We start from the raw sequence: 23,153 nt of genomic DNA on the forward strand, positions 1-23,153 counted from the left end.
TGCTGTTCAAAGACGCCCCGTGGCTCATTTTAATTGGGTTCTTCCCGGCATGGAGCGTGATAGAGCTTCCTTTGCCCAAACCGGCTTTGAGAGCAAACTTTGGAGGCAGCACACAGAATCGTGGCTGAAAGGGACCCCCCAAAGGCCATCTAGTCCAACCCCAGGAAATGCAGGAACGTGGCGGGTCAGGGCTCCTTCCCAGGCCCTGTTTCCTCGCTCCTCAACCCCACCCCAAATGCACACCGCCCCCTTGACGCCAAAACTGCCCACTAAGGACCCGCGCACGCCTCACCCGAATCTGGATCACGAACCTTTCTTTCTGCCCCACATTTTCTGCCCTATAGATTCCCTACAGGGCCACTGCTGCAGCTCTCCTATTCAGATTTCCAAAGCTCTGAGAATCCCCGGGTTTACTGAATTCAGTGCATTTCATAAAATTTTTCTTACTTTCCTTATATTCAAGGAACAACAACCCCAAAGCGGTTTGCAAAACGCTAAGCTTACTGTTTGGAACTCTTTGGAACATTCAAAAATGGCTAAAATCAGCAAGAAACGGAAAGCAGGTTGAAACGTACACACCGATGTTCTGCACATCTGGGTCCTCTTGCCTGAGCAAAAAATCCTTCCAAAAATGTACATCAAGTGGCAGGGAGTTCCAGAGGGTAGGGTATTATGGGGCAAGCATACCAGGACTGCCCTCCGGAAACCTGCAGGGGAAAAATGGAGGGCAGGGAGCAAGCCCGGTCTCTCCAACAGGGGGCGCCGTGGGGCTCGCGGCCTTCCCCAACCCGGTGCCCTCTGCATGTGTGGGGCTACAGCTCTCGGCCACCCGCAGGCCCCTCTCTTCTCCCATTAGGCCTTCCAGTTCGGAATCCCAGAACCGTGGCCTGGGAAGGGATCCCCTAGGGATCCACTAGCACAGCACGGAAATTGCAGCTTAAAAGGATCCACTGCTTTGAAACCTCCAGAGGAGAGCTGTGACCCCAAAACCTCTGCAGGGCATCGTGGCCAAGGCAGAAGAAGGGTGAGAAGAAGAAGAAATCTCTAGGGAGATTTGGGGGGGGGCAGGGAGTGGGATTGCGCAGGCTAAAGCCAATGGGTCCTGCAGCCTCGCACCCCCATTGCAGCGGCACAAAAGCGACGTGACCTATATATTTTTTGCAAACGGTGCAGAACAGTAGTGGCTTCGTCGCAGGGGAACCCAGAGGGGGACACTGCGGAGGATTTTGGAGGGGGCAGGCGAGGGGAAGGGCTTGGAAGAGGGCGGGAGGCGGGGCGTGCTTAGCAGCGCTATGGGGCAGCCCCCTTCCTGGCTCTCCATCCCAAGCCATTTCCCCTCTCTAAGCTCTGCTATGGGGCAGCCCCCTTCCTGCCTCTCCATCCCTCTCCATCCCAAGCCATTTCCCCTCTCTAAGCTCTGCTATGGGGCAGCCCCCTTCCTGCCTCTCCATCCCTCTCCATCCCAAGCCATTTCCCCTCTCTAGGCTCTGCTATGGGGCAGCCCACTTCCTGCCTCTCCTCCTCATCCATCCTCCACTTTCTCTCCTGTCTTCTTCTTTCTTCTTCTTCACCTCCCTCCCTTTCTCCCTTGCAAGTCACGGGATCCCCAAAGGTCATCCAGCCTGACCCCTTTGCAGTGCAGGGAAATCACCCAAAAAGAAAATTCCCCCAGCAGACGGCTTGTCTAAAAACCTCCCTGGAAGGAGAGGTCACACCACACCTCGCAAGGTCACAGGGTCAGAGGATTGTACAGAAAGGGACCCCCAGCGGTCATCTAGCCCAACCCCAGAAACGCAGGGATGATACCTAGAGAATGGCAACCCAAACACCTGCTGGTCTTTCCCAGCTGTTGCCCAGGATCGAGCCTTCTACAAGCCAAGCAAGCACCCCACCCCTGACCTATGCCCCTTCCCCCTGTAAACATAGGCAGTGAGTCAGACCATTCGGGCCCCACCTAGCGCAGCGTTGCCTACACAGGCCGGCAGCAGCGACTCTCCAAGGCTTTAGACTCGGGGTCTCTTCCCAGCGCCACCTGCGCATGCCTTTGGGGACCAAAACTGGCTTCCTTCTGCAAGCTGAGCAGCTGCTCTGCCGCTGAGTTGTGCTCCACATGATAATAATAATAATAATAATAATAATAATAATAATTATAATTATAATTATAATTATAATTATAATTTTTATTGATATCCTGCCCTCCCCAGCCGAAGCCAGGCTCAGGGCGGCTAACAACAATAAAATAGTACAACGTTCTAAAATAATTTCATTATAAAAGTAATTCAAATCACATTGATGGCAACCATTGGGCTAGAGTTCTGTGAAGATTGCCAAAGGAGGGGGTCAGGCTGTGCCCTGGCCAAAGGCTTGGCGGAACAGCTCTGTCTTGCAGGCCCTGCGGAAAGGGCCCTAGTCTCTTGTGACAGAGCGTTCCACCAAGTCGGGGCCACGGCTGAAAAGGCCCTGGCTCTGGTTGAGGCCAGCCTAACCTCCCTGTGGCCTGGGAATCATAGAATCATAGAGTTGGCAGAGACCACAAGGTCCATTGAGTCCAACCCCCTGCCAAGCAGGAAACACCATCAGAGCACTCCTGACATATGGTTGTCAAGCCTCTGCTTAAAGACCTCCAAAGCAGGAGACTCCACCACACTCCTGGGCAGCAAATTCCACTGTCAAACAGCTCTGACTGTCAGGAAGTTCTTCCTAATGTTTAGGTGGAATCTTCTTTCTTGTAGTTTGGATCCATTGCTCCGTGTCCGCTTCTCTGGAGCAGCAGAAAACAACCTTTCTCCCTCCTCTATGTGACATCCTTTTATATATTTGAACATGGCTATCATATCACCCCTTAACCTCCTCTTCTCCAGGCTAAACATGCCCAGCTCCCTTAGCCGTTCCTCGTAAGGCATCGTTTCCAGGCCTTTGACCATTTTGGTTGCCCTCCTCTGGACACGTTCCAGTTTGTCAGTGTCCTTCTTGAACTGTGGTGCCCAGAACTGGACACAGTACTCCAGGTGAGGTCTGACCAGAGCAGAATACAGTGGCACTATTACTTCCCTTGATCTAGATGCTATACTCCTATTGATGCAGCCCAGAATTGCATTGGCTTTTTTAGCTGCCGCGTCACACTGTTGGCTCATGTCAAGTTTGTGGTCAACCAAGACTCCTAGATCCTCCAGGGACCTCCAGGATGTTTTTGTTTGAAGACCATAAGGCCCTCCGTGGGACATACCAGGAGAGGCGGTTCCCTAGGTACGAGGGTCCTAGGCCGTATAGGGCTTTAAAGGTCAAAACCAGCACCTTAAACCTGATCCTGTACTCCACCGGGCGCCAGTGCAACTGGTATAGCACCGGGTGAATGTGATCCCGCAGCGAAGACCCCATAAGGAGTCTCGCCGCGGCATTCTGCACCCGCTGGAGTTTCTGGGTCAGTCTCAAGGGCAGCCCCACGTAGAGCGAGTTGCAATAATCCAGTCTGGAGGTGACCGTCGCATGGATCACAGTGGCTAGGTCAGGGCGAGAGAGGTAAGGAGCCAACTGCTTAGCTTGGCGGAGATGGAAAAAATGCCGCCTTTGTTATAGCTGCAATCTGTGCCTCCATGGAAAGGGAGGTGTCGAAGATGACACCCAAACTCTTAACGGACGGTGCTGGCACTAATTGCGCCCCCGCAAGACATGATACTAGCACCGGAAGCTGCCTTCTCCTGAATTCACCTAGCTCAATATTGTCTGCACGGACTGGCAGCAGCAACGGTGAGGAATTCCGGGCAAGGACATCTCTCCCAGCCCCAAGCCATAGAACCCTCCTGCTCTTTTGCCTGTTAATTTCACCCCCACAAACTCAAAAACACATATTCTCTCTGCTCCTCCCTTGCTCCAAGCATGCACCCATAAATCCTTCTCTCCGCTCCCCCCCCCCCGGAAAAAACCCCTCAACCCTTAAGCCGCCCTGAGCCTGGCCTTGGCTGGGGAGGGCGGGGTATAAATAAAAAATATTATTATTATTAAGCAGCACCAGGGGAGCCAACTCCTAGGGGCCCGAGATCCCTTCGACCCCCTCCCCCAAATAAAATATTATTTTAAGGGAGCCTGGCATGGGCTTAGCCAGGATCTAATTTGGGGGGGGGGAGAACCGAGATATCTGCAATTGGCCAGTTAGTTAACTATTTCTATTTATTTACTATTTATTTAGGTACCCCCCCCCGGCTCTGCCACCCCCCCCCAAAAAAATCGATGAGCATGATCACACGTGCATGCGAAGCATCGTCTGATCAATTATGCAAAACGGGGTTCTCTGCCCCCCTCCCCAATTCTTTTATTCAAGTTGGCACCCCAAGGGGCTGCAACGGAGAGGTCAGCACTTCTGGAAGGGGGGGGTCAGTTCAGAAAAGCCCCCCCCCCCGTCATTTTTTTTTTGCCGGGAGGGGGGGATCCTTTTCCCAAGTCACGCATGGACCAGTCGAGGTTGGGAAGGGAGGAGGGATGCGCGTGGAGGAGACGAGGAGGCGACGCGTGTCAGCGTCACGTAGGGAGGGGGGCGCTCCCCCCCTCTGCCTCTTTTGCATTCTGGCTCTGCGCTCGGGGCTGCTAAAAATAGACCTCCTCTCCCTCTCTCTCTACCCCCCCCAACTATGTCGCAGAGAGAGAGGGGGGGATGGATGGGGGGGAGAGAAGGGGGCGGCTGTGATGGCGCAGGGATGCCATGGCAACGCCTGACTGGTCCCCCCCCCCTTTCAAAAGGATGCAAAGGGGAGCAAGGGGATTTTATTGGGGGGGGAGAGACAGATGAGAGGCTGATGGACAGAGAAAACTGGGGGGGGGGTCATCCTCTAGCTGTCAACTTTTCCCTTTCCTTGCGAGGAATCCTATTCGGAATAAAGGAATTTCCCTTAAAAAATAGGGAAACGTTTGACAGCTATGGCTCCTGGACCTGGGATGGGGGGGGAGTGTTTGTTTGGGGGGGTTATTGTATTTTAGTGTTTTGTTGGAAGCCGCCCAGAGTGGCTGGGGAAACCCAGCCAGATGGGCGGGGTATAAATTATTATTATTATTATTATTATTATTATTATTATTATTATTATTATGTTGGGGTTCAGCACCTGGGTGGGTGCAGCCAGACTCCAGAGGCCAGCAAAAAATATTTTATATTTCCCCCCCCAAGAGTCCAAAAATCCAGGAAGCAGCGTGAGAGGGGAGACCACCTTCTGCCGGGCTTCCTTGCTCAAAGGCACTCTGTACATGCTCAGGAGCCCTGCCTCCTCCCCTTAGCGCTGCTAAGGAGTCGGAAGGGCTGCCTAGCGCGGGGGTCAGCAGGGGGCCGGTCCGCCGTCCCTCAGACCTTGTGGGGGGCCGGACTATATTTTGAAAAATAAAATAAAAAATGAACAAATTCCTATGCCCCACAATTTTTTATTTTATTTTGAAAAATAAAATAAAAAATGAACAAATTCCTATGCCCCCGAGATGCATTTGAAATAAAAGGACACATTCTACTCGTGTAAAAACACGCGATTCCCGGACCGTCCGTGGGCCGGACTGAGAAGGCGATTGGGCCGGATCCGGCCCCTGGGCCACAGTTTGCCTAGCTCTAGCCCAACGCCCAGTTTTATGCCCAACGCGGGTTTCGAACCCAAGACCCTGAGATTATAAGAGCCTACCAATTGAACTCTCTGTTGGTTCTGGAGGGGCGAGAGGGAAGGCCTTGGCTCCAGCCAAGTTCAGGGTGTTGTGTGGGAGCTGGTGGTGGGGTGCAGTGGTTAGAGCGCCGGACTCGGCTCTGAGTTCGAATCTCCTTTCTAGGCCTCACCTGCCCCACAGCGATATTGTGGGGATTATTGGAAGAAGGGGAGAACTATGTACACTCCGCTTTGAGCTACTTGGAGGGGGAAAGATGGGATATAAACACAACAAACAAACAAACAAACAAACGGTTCTTCCTCCCGACTTTCCTAAATTGTGATATGTTGGCCTGGAGGAAGGAAGTTGAGGCTCCCCATCGCAGAGATCTTTCCCCCTCTTAATAACAACAATAATAATAATTTTATTTATACCCCGCCCTCCCCAGCCAAGACCAGGCTCAGGGCGGCTAACACCAGCTATAAAAACAATTGATTGAAATACGACTTAAAAACGAGATTAAAATGCAACGTGAAAATGCAGCCTCATTTCAGTAGAAACTCAAATCAAAAACTTTGGGGGGGATGAAAACGTCAAATCTTCACCAAGGTGCATATATATATATAATGCATGGATGATAGATAGATGATAGATAGATAGATAGATATAGATATATGCAGATATAAATGCAGTTATATATATACATGCAGATATATGCTTTCGTAGATTTTCACGGGTACAGGAATGCAGGTTTTGGTGTCTTCGGGTGTCTTCCCGTGTAAGAGTCGGGGTGTCTGTGCGACGTTTCGACGAGGTCTCACTCGTCATCTTCAGGCTGGTGCTTTCGGCTTCTTGTTACTGGAACAGAGCTGCTCTGTTCCAGTAACAAGAAGCCGAAAGCACCAGCCTGAAGATGACGAGTGAGACCTCGTCGAAACGTCGCACAGACACCCCGACTCTTACACGGGAAGACACCCGAAGACACCAAAACCTGCATGCAGATATATATATATACAGTGGTGCCCCGCAAGACGAATGCCTCGCAAGACAGAAAACTCGCTAGACGAAAGAGTTTTCCGTTTTGGAGGTGCTTCGCAAAACGAATCTCCTATGGGCTTGCTTTGCAAGACGACAATGTCTTGCGAGTTCCTGCGGAGTTCCCCCCCCTTTTTTCTAAGCCGCTAAGCCGCTTATCAGCTGATCTGATAAGCTGATAAGCCGCTAAAAGCCGCTAATAGGACTAAAAGCGCTAATCCGCTAATGCGTCAATGGGCTTGCTTCGCAAGACGAAAAAACCGCTAGACGAAGAGAATCACAGAATGGATTCTTTTCGTCTTGCGAGGCACCACTGTAACTGCATATATATATATGTGTGTGTGTGTGCAGATGTATATATACAGTGGTACCTCGGGTTACATACGCTTCAGGTTACAGACTCCGCTAACCCAGAAATATTGCTTCAGGTTAAGAACTTTGCTTCAGGATGAGAACAGAAACCGTGCTCTGGCGGCGCGGCAGCAGCAGGAGGCCCCATTAGCTAAAGTGGTGCTTCAGGTTAAGAACAGTTTCAGGTTAAGAACGGACCTCCGGAACAAATTAAGTACTTAACCCGAGGTACCACTATCTATCTATCTATCTATCTATCTATCTATCTATCTATCTATCTATCTGAGGCCAGGTGAGTGCTGACCAAGAGCCACTCTGTGTATGCTCAGAGGCCCTCACCACGCAACCCACTGGCAAAAAAGAAATGTCAGCAAACATGTGCTACGAGTGGGGAGGGGCGTTATGGGACGATTTGGGCTAAAAATAGGTTTTGGGGCCGAACTGTGGCTCCAGCCAGGCGTTTAACATTCCTGCTCTGTAACCTGCGGCAGCCGGAGGTGCCTTGTGGGGCCTTCTTAGGCGCCTCCTTCCCTGTTCATTTATATTCTCCGGTGACAGGCATGGATAATTTATACGCTGGCAGTGGCAGATTAAAAGCTGCTTCGCTTCCTCTCAGCACAGGGCAGTCGCTCTGAGCCCGACTCCTGCCTCTCTGCTGGGGAAAGGACCCAGGCGTCCAGGCTGAGGCTCACCCAGGGAACGGCCTTCTCTGCCCAGAGACCACCCCCCAAATCATCGGGGAGAAAAGGCCATCACTCAGGGGTAGAGCATCTCTCAGTCTGACCCAGGGGTCAGCAGACTTTTTCAGCCGGGGGCCAGTCCGCTGTCCCTCAGACCTTGTGGGGGGCCGGATTATATTTTTTTGGGGGGGAAATATGAACGAATTCCTATGCCCCACAAATAACCCAGAGATGGGTTTTAATTAAAAAGACACATTCTGCTCATGTAAAAACACGCTGATTTCCGGACCGTCTGTGGGCCAGATTGAGAAGGCAATTGGGCCGGATCCTTAGGTTGCCTAACTACGGTCTAACCTTAAAACCTGACCCTGTACTCCAGCAGCAGTGGCAATGGCCATAAGAATCATAGAATCCTAGAGTTGGAAGAGACCACCAGGGCCATCGAGTCCAACCCCCTGCCAAGCAGGAAACACCATCAGAGCACTCCTGACATATGGTTGTCAAGCCTCTGCTTAAAGACCTCCAAAGTAGGAGACTCCACCACACTCCTTGGCAGCAAATTCCACTGTCCAACAGCTCTTACTGTCAGGAAGTTCTTCCTAATGTTTAGGTGGAATCTTCTTTCTTGTAGTTTGGATCCATTGCTCCGTGTCCGCTTCTCCGGAGCAGCAGAAAACAACCTTTCTCCCTCCTCTATGTGACATCCTTTTATATATTTGAACATGGCTATCATATCACCCCTTAACCTCCTCTTCTCCAGGCTAAACATGCCCAGCTCCCTTAGCCGTTCCTCATAAGGCATCGTTTCCAGGCCTTGGACCATTTTGGTTGCCCTCCTCTGGACACGTTCCAGTTGGTCAGTGTCCTTCTTGAACTGTGGTGCCCAGAACTGGACACAGTACTCCAGGTGAGGTCTGACCAGAGCAGAATACAGTGGCACTATTACTTCCCTTGATCTAGATGCTATACTCCTATTGATGCAGCCCAGAATTGCATGGGCTTTTTTAGCTGCCGCGTCACACTGTTGGCTCATGTCAAGTTTGTGGTCAACCAAGACTCCTAGATCCTTTTCACATGTACTGCTCTCAAGCCAGGTGTCCCCCATCTTGTATTTGTGCCTCTCATTTTTTTTGCCCAAGTGCAATACTTTACATTTCTCTCTGTTAAAATTCATCTTGTTTGTTTTTGCCCAGTTCAGCAAGAAGATCTCTTGGTGTTCCAAAGTTTCTTTGGAGAGGCAGGAGGGAGGCTGGGTCTTGGGATTATGCCACTTACAGAACAAAAGTGTGTGTCTGTCTCTGTGTGTGTGTGTTATATACAGTGGTACCTCAGGTTAAATACGCTTCAGGTTACATACGCTTCAGGTTACACACTCTGCTAACCCAGAAATAGTGCTTCAGGTTAAGAACTTTGCTTCAGGATAAGAACAGAAATTGTGCTCCGGAGGCGTGGCGGCAGCAGGAGGCCCCATTAGCTAAAGTGGTGCTTCAGGTTAAGAACAGTTTCAGGTTAAGAACAGACCTCCGGAACGAATTAAGTACTTAACCTGAGGTACCACTGTATATGTTATATATAAAGGTAAAGGGACCCCTGACCATTAGGTCCAGTCGTGGCCGACTCTGGGGTTGCGGCGCTCATCTCGCTTTATTGGCCGAGGGAGCCGGCGTACAGCTTCTGGGTCATGTGGCCAGCAGGACTAAGCTGCTTCTGGCGAACTAGAGCAGCGCATGAAAATGCCGTTTACCTTCCCGCCGGAGCGGTACCTATTTATCTACTTGTACTTTGATGTGCTTTTGAACTGCTAGGTTGGCAGGAGCAGGGACTGAGCAACGGGAGCTCACCCCATTGTGGGGATTCGAACCGCCAACCTTCTGATCAGCAAGTCGTAGGCTCTGTGGTTTAACCCACAGCGCCACCTGCGTCCCTAATCCCCATGTTAGGTAAAGGTAAAGGTACCCCTGCCCAAACGGGCCAGTCTTGCCAGACTCTGGGGTTTGTGCGCCCATCTCACATTTATTGGCCGGGGGCCAGCGCTGTCCGGAGACACTTCTGGGTCACGTGGCCAGCGTGACAACGCTGCTCTGGCGAGCCAGAGCCGCACACGGAACGCCGTTTACCTTCCCGCTGGTAAGCGGTACCTATTTATCTACTTGCCCCCGGGGGTGCTTTCGAACTGCTAGGTTGGCAGGCGCTGGGACCGAGCAGCGGGAGCGCACCCCGCCGCGGGGATTCGAACCGCCGACCTTTCGATCGGCAAGCCCTAGGCGCTGAGGCTTTAGCCCACAGCGCCACCCGCTGTTACACACCCCCAAACTACATCACAGTTACATCAAGAAAGGGGAGGTCTGGTGGCCATAATCTGAGCATCCTGGACCCTGCCCCATGGTTCCCCTTGCCCTCCACCAAACACCCATCAAGTGCAACAAAAAAGATATTTACATTTCCCTGTTTCCCAGCCAAGCTAATAACACCCTTTTGTCTCCATCTGGGTTTGTTCTTTCTAGAATGGCACTCAGGTATCAGGATGCCAGGGATTATCACTCAGGCAGAGGGGCTGCTGAGGAGCTGAGCTCACAGGTCTATAGGAATTTCTGAAGTTTTCCCAGTGAGCCAGTACAGAGATACATTGATCAGCGAATTCTTACATTTGGTATCATGCAGCAAAGGCCCTTTGAATAGACAGGAAGAAACTGTGATGAAGTGTTTTGTGGGGACAAATCACCAAAGCCACAAAAACGATTGTGCTAATTTTGGTAGTGGGCTGCAGGTGCATGATATCTGCTGGAGGGGCAACCCCCCCAACCTATACATAAATTCCTGCATATATTTAAATACATATATATAAGTATACACACACACACACACATATATATGTATATAAATATATATACATATATATTTTATATTTATGTTATATTATATATATATATATATATATGCAGGTTTTGGTGTCTTCGGGTGTCTTCCCGTGTAAGAGTCGGGGTGTCTGTGCGACGTTTCGACATACACACACACACACACACACACACACACATATGTTAAAAAGCAACAACCCCAGAACAAGCTATTTGGGGCAGAGAGCGGAGGAGGAGGAGGTGTCGGTGGCGAATGCAATTTACACTGAACACTTCCTTGCCACCTTCCTCAGATGAGCAACACGGGATATCACGGGACCGAAGGTGGCGTGATCGGATAGCAGCAGGAAGGAGGGGTGCCCCCACCCTTTCTCAAATCCCACTCTGTGCATGCTCCGATGCTCTTTTATTACAGTGGTGCCCCACAAGACGAATGCCTCGCAAGACGGAAAACTCGCTAGACGAAAGAGTTTTCAGTTTTGGAGGTGCTTCCCAAAACGAATCTCCTATGGGCTTGCTTCGCAAGACGAAAATGTCTTGCAAGTTCCTGCGGGGTTCCCCCCCCTTTTTCTAAGCCGCTAAGCCTCTTATCAGCTGATCCGATCAGCAGATAAGCCGCTAAAAGCCGCTAATAGCACTAATAGCGCTAATCCGCCAATGGGCTTGCTTCGCAAGACGAAAAAACTGCTAGACGAAAAGAATCACAGAACGGATTCTTTTCGTCTTGCGAGGCACCACTGTATTTCACGTGTCTTGAAGATCTGCCTTCAGAACACCTCCCACAAAGACAGCCTTCGTTATGAACCTGGCGCCCTCTGGATCTTTTGGACTACAACTCCCATCATCTTGAGGCAGCTCAGCCAATTGTCGCGGACGATGGGAGTTGTAGTCCGGCAGCGCCTGGGGACCTGGGGGAAAGCGGCTTAGAGGGGCCTTCGGCAAGCTGGCACCTTCCGGGTGTTTTGGACTACAAGTCCCATCTGTTCCCATGGTGCTGATGGGAGTTGTAGTCCAAATATCTGGAGGAAGACTGCAATGGGAGAAAAAAGAGAATTTTAGAAGACGTGAGATCCTGGTTCAAAGCAAACATCTGGAACTGATCACATATGGAAATGGGATTGCGGTCTTATTGTGAGGTCTGGCCAATCCTTAATTAATAATAATAATAATAATAATAATAATAATACCTCACCCATCTAGCTGGGTTTCCCCAGCCACTCTGGGCAGCTTCCAACAAAAATTAAAAGTACATTAAAACATCAGTCATTAAAAACGTCCCTAAATTGGGGATGTAAACGCTTTTAAACCCTGAATATTTGCTAAAACTGCAGGTCGCTTTATAAACGGGGGTTTCCCCCTCTATCATTCACGGAAAACGTCTTCCAAAATTAAAAAAAAACCCCAAACCTGTTACACTCGTGTTCATTTTTTTGTGCGTGGGTAAAGCGACTGATTCATCCATCGACGCTCGTGCAATTAACCAGGCAAGGTTTTTTTTTAAAAAAAAAATTAATTTGTGGCATTGCTAAGCCAGCAATGCGGATGGCGGAGCCACCATCTACCCCAAAAATCAGCATTAAAAACCCGATGCTGTCGCCATGCGCGGAATGGTCGCGCCTTTGCCGCCCTCTGGTGGTCGACGCTTGCAAAAAAATTGAAAAATTGGGGGAGCGAGGAGAGAAATCCTAGTCTTGATGATGAAAAATAATTAAAGGACCAACAACGGGTGCTTTGAGAATTATTTGAATTTTATTTTTATTTTTTTGCTTTTTGCTTTTGTTTGAAATGTAAAAAAACAAAAACACTTGACGCCCTCCAGATATTTTGGACTACTGGTGGGAGCTGCAGTCGGCAAACATATGGAGGGCGCCTGGTTAGGGAACGCTGAAACAGACAATGCCTCTTTATGATGGAAGAGGCAATGGCTTTGAAGGAGAAACCACATGGGAATCTCTTTTCCTCCACCAGGCGGCGCTGTGGAGACACTTGGGGTGCCGTAAATATTATAAACAAGGAGCACATGCCATTTCTTCCTTCCTTCCAAAAAGATGGGAAGAAGGTTGGCAGGATTTTTAACGCGCAGCCGGCTTTTCCTATTTGTCACGTGCTTACCGCATGCATCCTAAGAGCAGCGCACACCTTAATTTCTCCTTCCTCTTTAAGCTGCGGCAGAAGCTGCTGCAAGCGCGTTCCTACCAGGCGCCCCCCTGATTGGTTGACGTGCTGAGATGGACTTCCCGGAGGCAGCCTATCAGGAGAATGGAACTGGAGGAGAGAGGCGGGGAGGAGGCGGAACCGCGCTTCTCATTGGACGCGCCCGCGTTCCAATCCGGGACGCCGCACGCCATTGGCCAACCCTTTCCGAACTTTGGCTGATGCGGAAGGAAGGGCTGGGGAACGCCGATTGGCTGAGGCGCGGCGTTCTGCGGGGGCGGGGGCTGCATACTAACGAGCCGCCGAGGGCGCTGATTGGGTAAAACGCGCCGGGAGTCGGAAACGAAGTTGATACATTTTCACTTCGGGGATCGGAATGGTGGCGGGCGCCGGGGCGTTTTTCCGACGGCTCGGAGCGCTGAGCGGGGCTGCGGCCGTCGGGGCGGCCGCCTACGGGGCTCACGGTGAGGGCAGGCGGGTGCCGGGGCTGGAGAAGAGGGGGTGCAATCCTGGCCTCGATCCCCCGACGGTATTTGTGGGCAGCTCCCAAATACTGCGGAAAGAATACAGTGGTACCTCGGGTTAAGTGCTTAATTCGTTCTGGAGGTCTGTTCTTAACCTGAAACTGTTCTTAACCTGCAGCACCACTTTAGCTAATGGGGCCTCCTGCTGCCGCCGCGCGATTTCTGTTCTCATCCTGAAACAAAGTTCTTAACCCGAGGCAATATTTCTGGGTTAGCGGAGTCTGTAACCTGAAGTGCCTGTAACCCGAGGTATCACTGTAACTGGGTGACCCACCTTGGATCAATTCTATGCTTCCAGGTGCCATCAGAAAGCTGCAGAGATAGTGCAGGATAGTGCGCACCCCGAAAATGATCTCTTTCAGCTTCTGCCTTCTGGAAGAAGGTAAAGGGTTATAAAGACCAGGACTAGCCGCCTGAGAAACAGTTTCTATCCAAATGCGATTTTGGTTTAAACGCAGTGTAAGGTAGTCACAGCGCAGGTGGCGTTGTAGTCTAAACCATAGAGCCCTGCAACGGGGTGAGTTCCTGTTGCTCTGTCCCTGCTCCTGCTAACCTAGCAGTTCGAAAGCCCGTCAAAGTGCAAGTAGATAAATAGGTACTGCTCTGGCGGACTGGTAAACGGCGTTTCCGTGCGCTGCTCTGGTTTGCCAGAAGCGGCTTAGTCCTGCTGGCCACATGACCCGGAAGCTGGATGCCGGCTCCCTCGGCCAGTAAAGCGAGATGAGCGCCGCAACCCCAGAGTCAGTCAGGGGTCCCTTTACCTTTACCTGATTGCAAAATGAAATCAACCAACCAAACCACTCAAAGCGGTTTACTGCTACTGCTAATAGTAACGCAATAAAATGACCAGCAAGAAAAATGAGCAGTAACTTAAGGCTTTTGAAATGTTAAGTTACAACAGGCCAAAAACTTGCACCAACAGCTTTCTAAATATCTGCATGGGCTTGTCTAAGGAATAATACTTTTAGACAGGCACTGAAAAGAGTTCAGTGGAGGCACCTGCCTGAGGTCAATAGGCAGGGAGTTTCAAAGTTCACTTAAATATCACATTAGGGTTTAGGCTCGTTTAGGCTGAGAATTTCCCCGGGTGAATTGGGCTCTCTGGTTTGCCTCCCTTGTTTGTGTTCCAAGCTCAGAGCAAGGAGACTCTTCTTCCACCATATCGCATTTTGCAGCCGTCCGTTGGAGAGGCGTTCATGACCCACCCCTTTTCCCCAGTTTATCTCCTCTGCAGTTTCTGCTAATTCCTCTTTCTCTCTCTTCCCCACCCTCCTCCTCCCAGATTTCCGTCGCAGCGACCGAGATGACTACTTGAAAGAGGTAAACGGTCTTATTTGGCTCAGTCAGTAGAGCATGAGACTCTTAATCTTAGGGTTGTGAGTTCGAGCCCCACATTGTTTCCTGCTTGGCAGGGGGTTGGACTCAATGGCCCTTGTGGTCTCTTCCAACTCTATGATTCTATGATTCTATGATTGGGCAAATGATTCCTCCATTGTGGGGGGGTTGGACTAGATGACCCTCATGGCCCCTTCCAACTCCACTGTTCTGTGATTCTATTTATTGCATTTGTATCTGTTACGCGGGAGGCGCTGTGGGTTAAACCACAGAGCCTAGGACTTGCCGGTCAGAAGGTCGGCGGTTCGAATCCCCGCAACGGAGTGAGCTCCTGTTGCTCGGTCCCTGCTCCTGCCAACCTAGCAGTTCGAAAGCACACCAGTGCAAGTAGATAAATAGGTACCGCTCCGGCGGGAATGTAAACGGCGTTTCCATGCGCTGCTCTGGTTCACCAGAAGCGGCTTAGTCATGCTGGCCACATGACCCAGAAGCTGTATGCCGGCTCCCTCAGCCAATAAAGCGAGATGAGCGCCACAACCCCAGAGTCGGTCACGACTGGACCTAACGGTCAGGGGTCCCTTTACCTTTATCTGTTACGGAAAAATCTAGGTGCGAGGCTGCTCAGTCGCCCAGCTGGTTGGGCAGAGATCGCAGGTCCCTGCGGAATAAAGGAAGGAGCCCAGCCACCACTGGAGCAAATAGTCGTAGACCAAAGTTTATTGCGCAACAGGTTCAAAGAGGAATTTTGAACCCCGAGGATGGGGTGACAAGGACTTTGAAGACTTTCCCGCCATATCCCAGAATACAGTTCGTACAGCATCATTGCTACATCACTGACCTGTCACAAAAGGGGAGGGGTAGGCAGGGGTTACACTAGTTTAACCTTGGCAAACACGTCCAGATAAGTCCTTGGTGCAAGATTAGCATAAGCAGACATGGCAGGGCAAGACCCAGGTATAAGATGAGCATAGGCAAACACCTTGGAAGTCCCACCACCCAAAAGTACAATAGAAGTTCCTTTGCATGTCTGGCCCCTTGGCAAGTCCGATGATGGGATTAGGCTTTCCTTGGCCAACAATCAGCTCAGCAATTGTCACCTCTGGGCACTTCCTGGGGTAGGAGGTGTGTATACATGCCCTCACGTTTGGGAAAAGAGTCTGTCTTTCCAAGGGCAAAATAGTGTTGAAATGGAGGAAACTGGCAAAGGAGTTGATTTTATATGATTGTTAAAGCTAGGTAACTTCAAGTCAAAAAGATACATTTATGCATAATATTTGTAACATTTAACAACTTTAAAGATGTGCCTACCCCTCAGTAATTTCCGTAACAGTTGTTGTTTAGTCGTGTCCGACTCTTTGTGGCCCCCTGGACCAGAGCACGCCAGGCCCTCCTGTCTTCCACTGCCTCCCGCAGTTTGGTCAAACTCATGTTTGTAGCTTCGAGAACACTGTTCCACCATCTCGTCCTCCGTCGTCCCCTTCTCCTTGTGCCCTCCATCTTTCCCAACATCAGGGTCTTTTCCAGGGAGTCTTCTCTTCTCATGAGGTGGCCAAAGTCTTGGAGCCTCAGCTTCAGGATCTGTCCTTCCAGTGAGCACTCAGGGCTGATTTCCTTCAGAATGGAGAGGTTTGATCTTCTTGCAGTCCATGGGACCCTCAAGAGTCTCCTCCAGCACCAGAATTCAAAAGCATCCTTTACAGTATCCCAAGGAGCCCACGGTGACGTGTACATGGTTTGCATCTTGCCCCATCTTATCCCCAGAACAACCCTCCGAGGTAGGCTAGGCTGAGAAGCAGTGGCTGGCCCCCAAGATCACATCTTTGTGGCTGAGTGGAGATTCGAACCCTGGTCTCTCCCAAGGTCAGAGTCCAGTACTCTAACCACTACACCACACTGGTTTTCCCCCTTCCCTTCCCAGTCCCTTTGGCTAAGCGAGTTAAACCGGAACCGCCGGTTGTCATTGTTTGTGGGTGGAGAGAGAAACCCTTCCCGGGGGGGGGGGTGTTCAAATTTTCAACCCCCGGGGGAGGAATGAAGTGGGGCAGGTTAGTGGAAGAAGAGGCACTATTGGGTGCGATAGATGGGAAATGAGCTTGTGCGTTCTTAACTAGATGGAAGGAAGAAGTTTGAAAAATTGACGGAAGTTTATAAAATTACGCCTGGCACAGAGAAAGTGGACAGATAATTATTTTCCCTCCCTCCCTCTCCTAACCCTAGAACTTGTGAAGCTGAACATTGGGAGATGTTCTTTGGCTTAAAGCGACTGGCAGATTTAAGAAATAATAATAATAATAATTCAGGAATTCAGTACCAATAAAAGAAAGCTCTTCATCCAGCACATGATACCCAGCTCTACCTCTCTTTCAAATCAGAACCAGTGAAGGCAGTGAAGGTCCTGTGTGAATGCCTGGAGGCGGCTGGAGGATGGATGGCGGCTAACAGATTGAGGTTGAATCCTGACAAGACAGAAGTATGGGAGGCGGGCAGGTGTGGGGGACTCCCTGGTCCTGAATGGGGCAACTGTGCCCCTGATGGACCAGGTGCGCAGCCTGGGAGTCATTTTGGACTCACCGCTGTCCATGGAGGCGCAGGTCAGTTCTGTGTCCATGGCAGCTGTCTGCCAGCTCCATCTGGGACGCAGGATGAGACCCTTCCTGTCCACAGACTGTCTTACCAGAGAGGTGCATGCTCTGGTTATCTCCCGCTTGGACTACTGCGATGCGCTCTACGTGGGGCTACTTTTGAAGGTGACCCGGAAACTACAACTAATCCAGAATGCAACAGCTGGACTGGGGACTGGGAGACTATATAACACCAGTCCTGAAAGACCTCCATTGGCTCCCAGGACGTTTCCGAGCACAATTCAAAGTGTTGGTGCTGACCTTGAAAGCCCTAGACAGCCTCAAAGGCCCAGTAGAAGGAGCATCTCCACTCCCATCGTTCTGCCCAGACACTGAGGTCCAGCTCCGAGCGTCCTCTGGCGGTTCCCTCCCTGTGAGAAGTGAGCTTACAGGGAACCAGGTAGAGGGCCTTCTTGGTGGTGGCGCCCGCCCTGTGGAACGCCCTCCCTTCAGATGTCAAAGAGAAAAACAACTACCAGACTTTTTGAAGACATCTGAAGGCAACCCTGTTTAGGGAAGCTTTTAATATGTGACATCTTAGTGTATTTTTGGTCTTTGTTGGAAGCCGCCCAGAGTGGCTGTGGAAACCCAGCCAGATGGACTGGGTACAAATAATAAATTATTATTATTATTATTATTATTAACCTGTGGAACTCCTTCCCGCTTTAAGGGAGGATAGGACAAATTCATGAAGGAGGAGAGGACTGTTCATGGCTATTCTCGGGTCTCCGTGGATGGAGGCAGGGATGCTTCCGAATGCCAGTTCTTGGAAACCACAGGAGGGGAGAGATGGGATCTTGTGTTTGAATCCTGATTGTGGGATTCTGATAATGGCAGCAGTGAGAACAGGAAGCTGGACTAGACAGGCCCTTTTTGGCCGGATCCTGCTGATATGTCCTTAAGAGGAATTGTGGCTGCTAGTCGGGCCCCCCCAGCACCCATCTCCAGGTGGGCTCCAACCCTGGGAAGGGGCTGGGAGGGAACCCGGGTGCCTGGGTTCTTTGCGGAAAGGAGACTGGGATGGCGCAGGTGAGTGGAGCTGCCCGTTCTTGGCGAGATCACGAACCGGCATTCCCGAATTCGCCTTCGTAAGACGCTTCTCTTACTTGAACGCCGGGTCGTCTATGCAAGCATTTTCAACCCGAAGCCGCCAAGATGTAGCCACACTTGTCCAATTCAATCTGCAGATTTCTTCCTGCGAAACACCGTATTTTTCGCCCCATAGGACGCACCGGCCCATAGGACGCACCTAGTTTTTTTTTGGGGGGGGGATAAAGGGGAAAAAATTTATCCCCCCCAGGTGTGGGGCTGGGGCAGGGGAAGCCCGAGCTTCCACAGCCCCCAGAACAGGCTGCTATCCGCTAGCCGTGGGAGAGCTGCGCAACTAGCGGAGCGCTGCGCCAAGACCAAAGCTTGGAGCGTGCTGAGCTCAAGCTTCTGGGTGCCGGCAAGCTCTCCGCTAGCCGTGGGAGAGCTGTGTGACTTCGCACAGCTCTCCCACAGATTGCGGATAGCTTCCTGAAGCCTGGAGTGCGAGAGGGGTCAGTGCGCACCAACCCCTCTCGCTCTCCAAGCTTCAGCAAAAGCCTGCATTCGCCCCATAGGACGCACACACATTTCCCCTTCAGTTTTGGAGGGGGGAAACTGCGTCCTATAGGGCGAAAAATACGGTAATCTCAAAGCTGTATTTCCCAGAGAAAAACACCCGCAATAAAAGCAGTGGCTTTAATTCCACATTGGGGGGGGGAACAATGGCACAATTTAAAACGAAAACAGTTCCACATATAGAAACAATTTGAAACACTTTCAAATCCAATACAGATGTATAGGTAATGTATTTAAAACATGTATACAATACAATGTATGGGTACTATATTTAAAACAAATGTTTATATTTAACCTTTTTTCTTTTTGCTTCTTGGTTAAAAAGATTTAAGGAAATAATATAATACTGTGTAAAATATAACAAGTGTTGTCAGGGCTGCCACCCAGTCCCAGCTCACATAGGACCACGCTAGCCAGCGTTCACGTTATAAGAGTCTTTATTGGGTTACAGGTTCCATTTCCGAACTGCAATGTGCAGCCCTACGTCTTCTATGTCAGACCGGCGAAGACCCGTCTGAGTCTCCGCCTCTTGCACACCAGCTTAATACCCTAGCCTTGCTCCACCTCCTGCGCCTTTCCCTCCGTCTCTGGGTCCTTCTGCCCCCCGGGGTCTCTTCCTTCCTACTCTCTTCTGACGCGGACCCCCCGGACCCTTCCCCCTCCTTGCGGCGGGCTTTGGGACCTGGCTCACTCTCCGGGCTGCTCACTGCGCCAGCTTCCGCTGCATTTGAACTTGGCGCGCGCGCCCAACTTTCTACCTTCCTCTTGACCGTTTCGTCGCTCCCTGAGGTGGGCGTGACTACTCCTGACTCATGCCCTCCCTCCTGCTGAAAGCCTCCGGAACCCGATGTCTGGTCCCCTTTCTCCCCGCTGCTCCCAGCTGGGCACGTGGGTTCCGATCTCCAGCTGCTGCTCTCTGATCCCTCTCTGGCCCCTTCTTCCTGGGGTGTCCCCCTGCTTTCCCCCCTTGCTCTGACCGCTGGCGCTCCCTTCTGGGAATCCTCGGATTCACTGGACAGGCTCGGTTATCTCGGGTCGTCATCCCCACTCATCCTTCCTTCGTATTCCTCCCCCTCGCTCTCTGTCTCCTCCCTTCTCTGCGTCTCTGCTCCTGAACCCCTGACAAGTGTGATATAGGTTTTTTGAGAACAATCAGAAGTCTAGGTCTTTTTTTGTTTGTTTTAATTTTCTTGTATTTTCATTCCCCCCCCCCCGTATGGGATGTGATATAAATTGTATTGTAGTATATTGATGTATAAATCTGTGGAATATGTTCAATAAAGACTTTAAAAAAAAAACCAATACAGAGGCAGCCTAGGAAAAGGAAGACACTGAAAAGACTACAAAGCCCATCATCCACGACCATTTCCTAAGCTTGAAGTGGATTATGGGCATTGTAGTCCAACGTCGGGTGGGGAGGAAGCAAATGATGGCTGAAGTACAGAGATGGGGACCCTGTGGCTCCAGAAATTGCTGGACTACAACAGCCATTGCACTTGCAGGGGCTGATGGGAGTTGTGAGCCCACAACGACGACAGGGATGGCCTGTGTGTGTTGAATCACTGTCCTCACCCTGATCCCTGACCTTCTTTTGTAGCTCTACGAGACGGCCAACAAATACCACTTCCTCCACAGCTTGGCTCTCCTGGCTGTGCCCCACTGCCGCTATCCCATGATGGTAAGGATGGATGACTTAGAATAGACAGGGGTTTTTTTGGGGGGGGGGGTCACAAGGTGCCAACCAAGCGCCTTAAAGACTCCAAATTTGCATAGGGTTTATTCCTGAGCTATTTCTTCTCCTAAAGGCACAGGTCAATTCTGTGTCCTGGGCAGCTGTTTACCAGCTCCACCTGGTACGCAGGATGAGACCCTCCCTGCCCACAGACTGTCTGGCCAGAGTGGTGCATGCTCTGGTTATCTCCCACTTGGACTACTGCCATGCACTCTACATGGGGCTACCTTTGAAGGTGACCCGGAAACTGCAACTAGTCCAAAATGTGGCAGCCAGACTGGGGACTGGGAGACCACATAACACCAGTCCTGAAAGACCTCTATTGGCTCCCAGGACGTTTCCGAGCACAATTCAAAGTGTTAGTGCTGACCTTGAAAGCCCTAAATGGCCTCAAAGGCCCAGTAGATCTGAAGGAGCGTCTCCACGCCCATCATTCTGCCCGGACACTGAGGTCCAGCTCCGAGGGCCTTCTGGTGGTTCCCTCCCTGCGAGAAGCAAAGCTACAGGGAACCAGGCAGAGGGCCTTCTTGGTGGTGGCGCCCGCCCTGTGGAACTCCCTCCCTTCAAATGTCAAAGAGAAAAACAACTACCAGACTTTTTGAAGACATCTGAAGGCAGCCCTGTTTAGGGAAGCTTTTAATGTTTAACCGACCACTGTATTTTAATACTTTGTTGGAAGCTGCCCAGTGTGGCTGGGGAATAAATAATAAATTCTATTCTATTCTATTCTAAAGCTGTTCCATAAGGCAGGGGAGGTTTGGGTGTGGATGATGGGAGTCGTAGTTCAATGTTTGGCGGGTGCCAGGCTGAAAAAAGCTGTCCCCATCATCCCTGACGGTGGGACATGTACAGCCAGCCCACTTTCCAGGTATTGGTTCTAACCTCAGAGTTGGGAGGGGACCCCAAATCTCATCTAGTCTGACCCCCTAAAATAAAACCTTTTTATTTCTATTCTTTGTATATTATATTGTTGTTTTATTGCTGCGGCTGATGGCTGACGCAAATAAACATTCATTCAGTGATTCTAACTTGTATCTTTTGTTCCTCCCAGGCCGGCAGCATCCTGTCTCTAGGCATGGGGATGTTCTCTGGCGCCCTGTATTACCACGCCGTGACAGGGGACCCGATCCTGACCAAGGCGGCCCCGTATGGTGGTTCCCTCCTCATCCTCGGCTGGATCGCCATGGCCCCTTGACACCCCGTTCTGTCCCCATGTGGCCCCTCTCTCCCATCGCCAGGGCAACCAGCCCTGCCCCTCATTACCCCTTAGGCTAGCCAGAAGGGAGCCCTAGGAGAAGAGAGATCTCCAAATGTCAGTGGGATCCCTTGAGGTCTTTTGCCTGCCTCGAACGCATCTTGGAATTCGCTGAATGCCAAATCTCTTTTTAAAAGACCAAGATCCTTCCCCCCCCCCAAAAAAAAATTGCAACCAGATTTGAGTTTGCAATGGAGGCCTCAGAATGCAATGTCTGATCGGTGCTTTTCAATTGCTGTTTTTTAGCTTAATAAATGATGAGAGTGATTTACCTTTTTAAAAAAAACCACGCGCCTTTTTTTCCTGTGAATAAATTTATTCCGTGGATAAATGTCGTGGTAAATGGTGGCTAGGTGTTAGATGTCCCGCGTAAGCTACAAGCAGGAAGCACAAAGCGTTCCAGTGCATCTCTTCCTCCCTCCCGAGGTTGCTAGACTACAACTCCCATCAGTCATGACTTCTCCCTGCTTTTGAGAGACAGAAGAAGGGCTAAAGGGCTTTTCAGGCAACCTGGCTGTCCGGGGATGTTGAGAGTTGTAGTCCAAAGCAGCTGGGGAGCCCTAGGTTAACAGATTGAGGTTGAATCCTGACAAGACAGAAGTACAGGAGGCGGGCAGGTGTGGAGGAATCCCTGGTCCTGAATGGGGTAACTGTGCCCCTGAAGGACCAGGTGCGCAGCCTGGGGGTCATTTTAGACTCACAGCTGTCCATGGAGGCGCAGGTCAGTTCTATGTCCAGGGCAGCTGTCTACCAGCTCCATCTGGTACGCAGGCTGAGACCCTCCCTGCCTGCAGACTGTCTGGCCAGAGTGGTGCATGCTCTGGTTATCTCCCGCTTGGACTACTGCAATGTGCTCTATGTAGGGCTACCTTTGAAGGTGACCCGGAAACTACAACTAATCCAGAATGCGGCAGCCAGACTGGTGACTGGGAGCGGTCGCTGAGACCACATAACACCGGTCTTGAAAGACCTAAATTGGCTTCCAGGACGTTTCCGAGCACAATTCAAAGTGTTGGTACTGACCTTGAAAGCCCTAAACGGCCTCAATGCCCACTAGACCTGAAGGAGCATCTCCACCCCCATTGTCCAGCCCGGACACTGAGGTCCAGCTCTGAGGGCCTTCTGGCGGTTCCCTGCTTGCAAGAAGTGAGGTTGCAGGGAACCAGGCAGAGGGCCTTCTCGGTGGTGGCGCCTGCCCTGTGGAACGCCCTCCCTTCAGATGTGAAGGAAATAAACAACTACCTGACGTTTAGAAGACATCTGAAGGCAGCCCTGTTTAGGGAAGTTTTTAATGTTTGGTGTTTTATTGTATTATTATTATTATTGTATTGCTCTGGTCCAGGAGGTCATGACGAGTCGGACATGAATAAATGACTAAACGACAACTAGTGACAGG

General features: G+C 50.8%; 1 protein-coding gene across 1 annotated transcript; it reads left to right on the forward strand.

Annotated features, from left to right (window-relative positions):
* Positions 1 to 12,998: 12,998 nt before the first annotated feature.
* On the forward strand, positions 12,999 to 22,088 carry TMEM256 (transmembrane protein 256). Its single transcript, XM_082197967.1, has 4 exons — positions 12,999 to 13,149; positions 14,492 to 14,529; positions 20,368 to 20,448; positions 21,554 to 22,088. The coding sequence occupies exons 1-4, from the start codon at positions 13,062 to 13,064 to the stop codon at positions 21,695 to 21,697; spliced, it is 351 nt and encodes a 116-aa protein (XP_082054093.1). The 5' UTR covers positions 12,999 to 13,061; the 3' UTR covers positions 21,698 to 22,088.
* Positions 22,089 to 23,153: the final 1,065 nt, after the last annotated feature.

This window comes from Podarcis vaucheri, assembly GCF_965113315.1.
Source record: "Podarcis vaucheri genome assembly, chromosome: 13".
In the NCBI taxonomy this organism is placed as follows: domain Eukaryota; kingdom Metazoa; phylum Chordata; class Lepidosauria; order Squamata; family Lacertidae; genus Podarcis; species Podarcis vaucheri.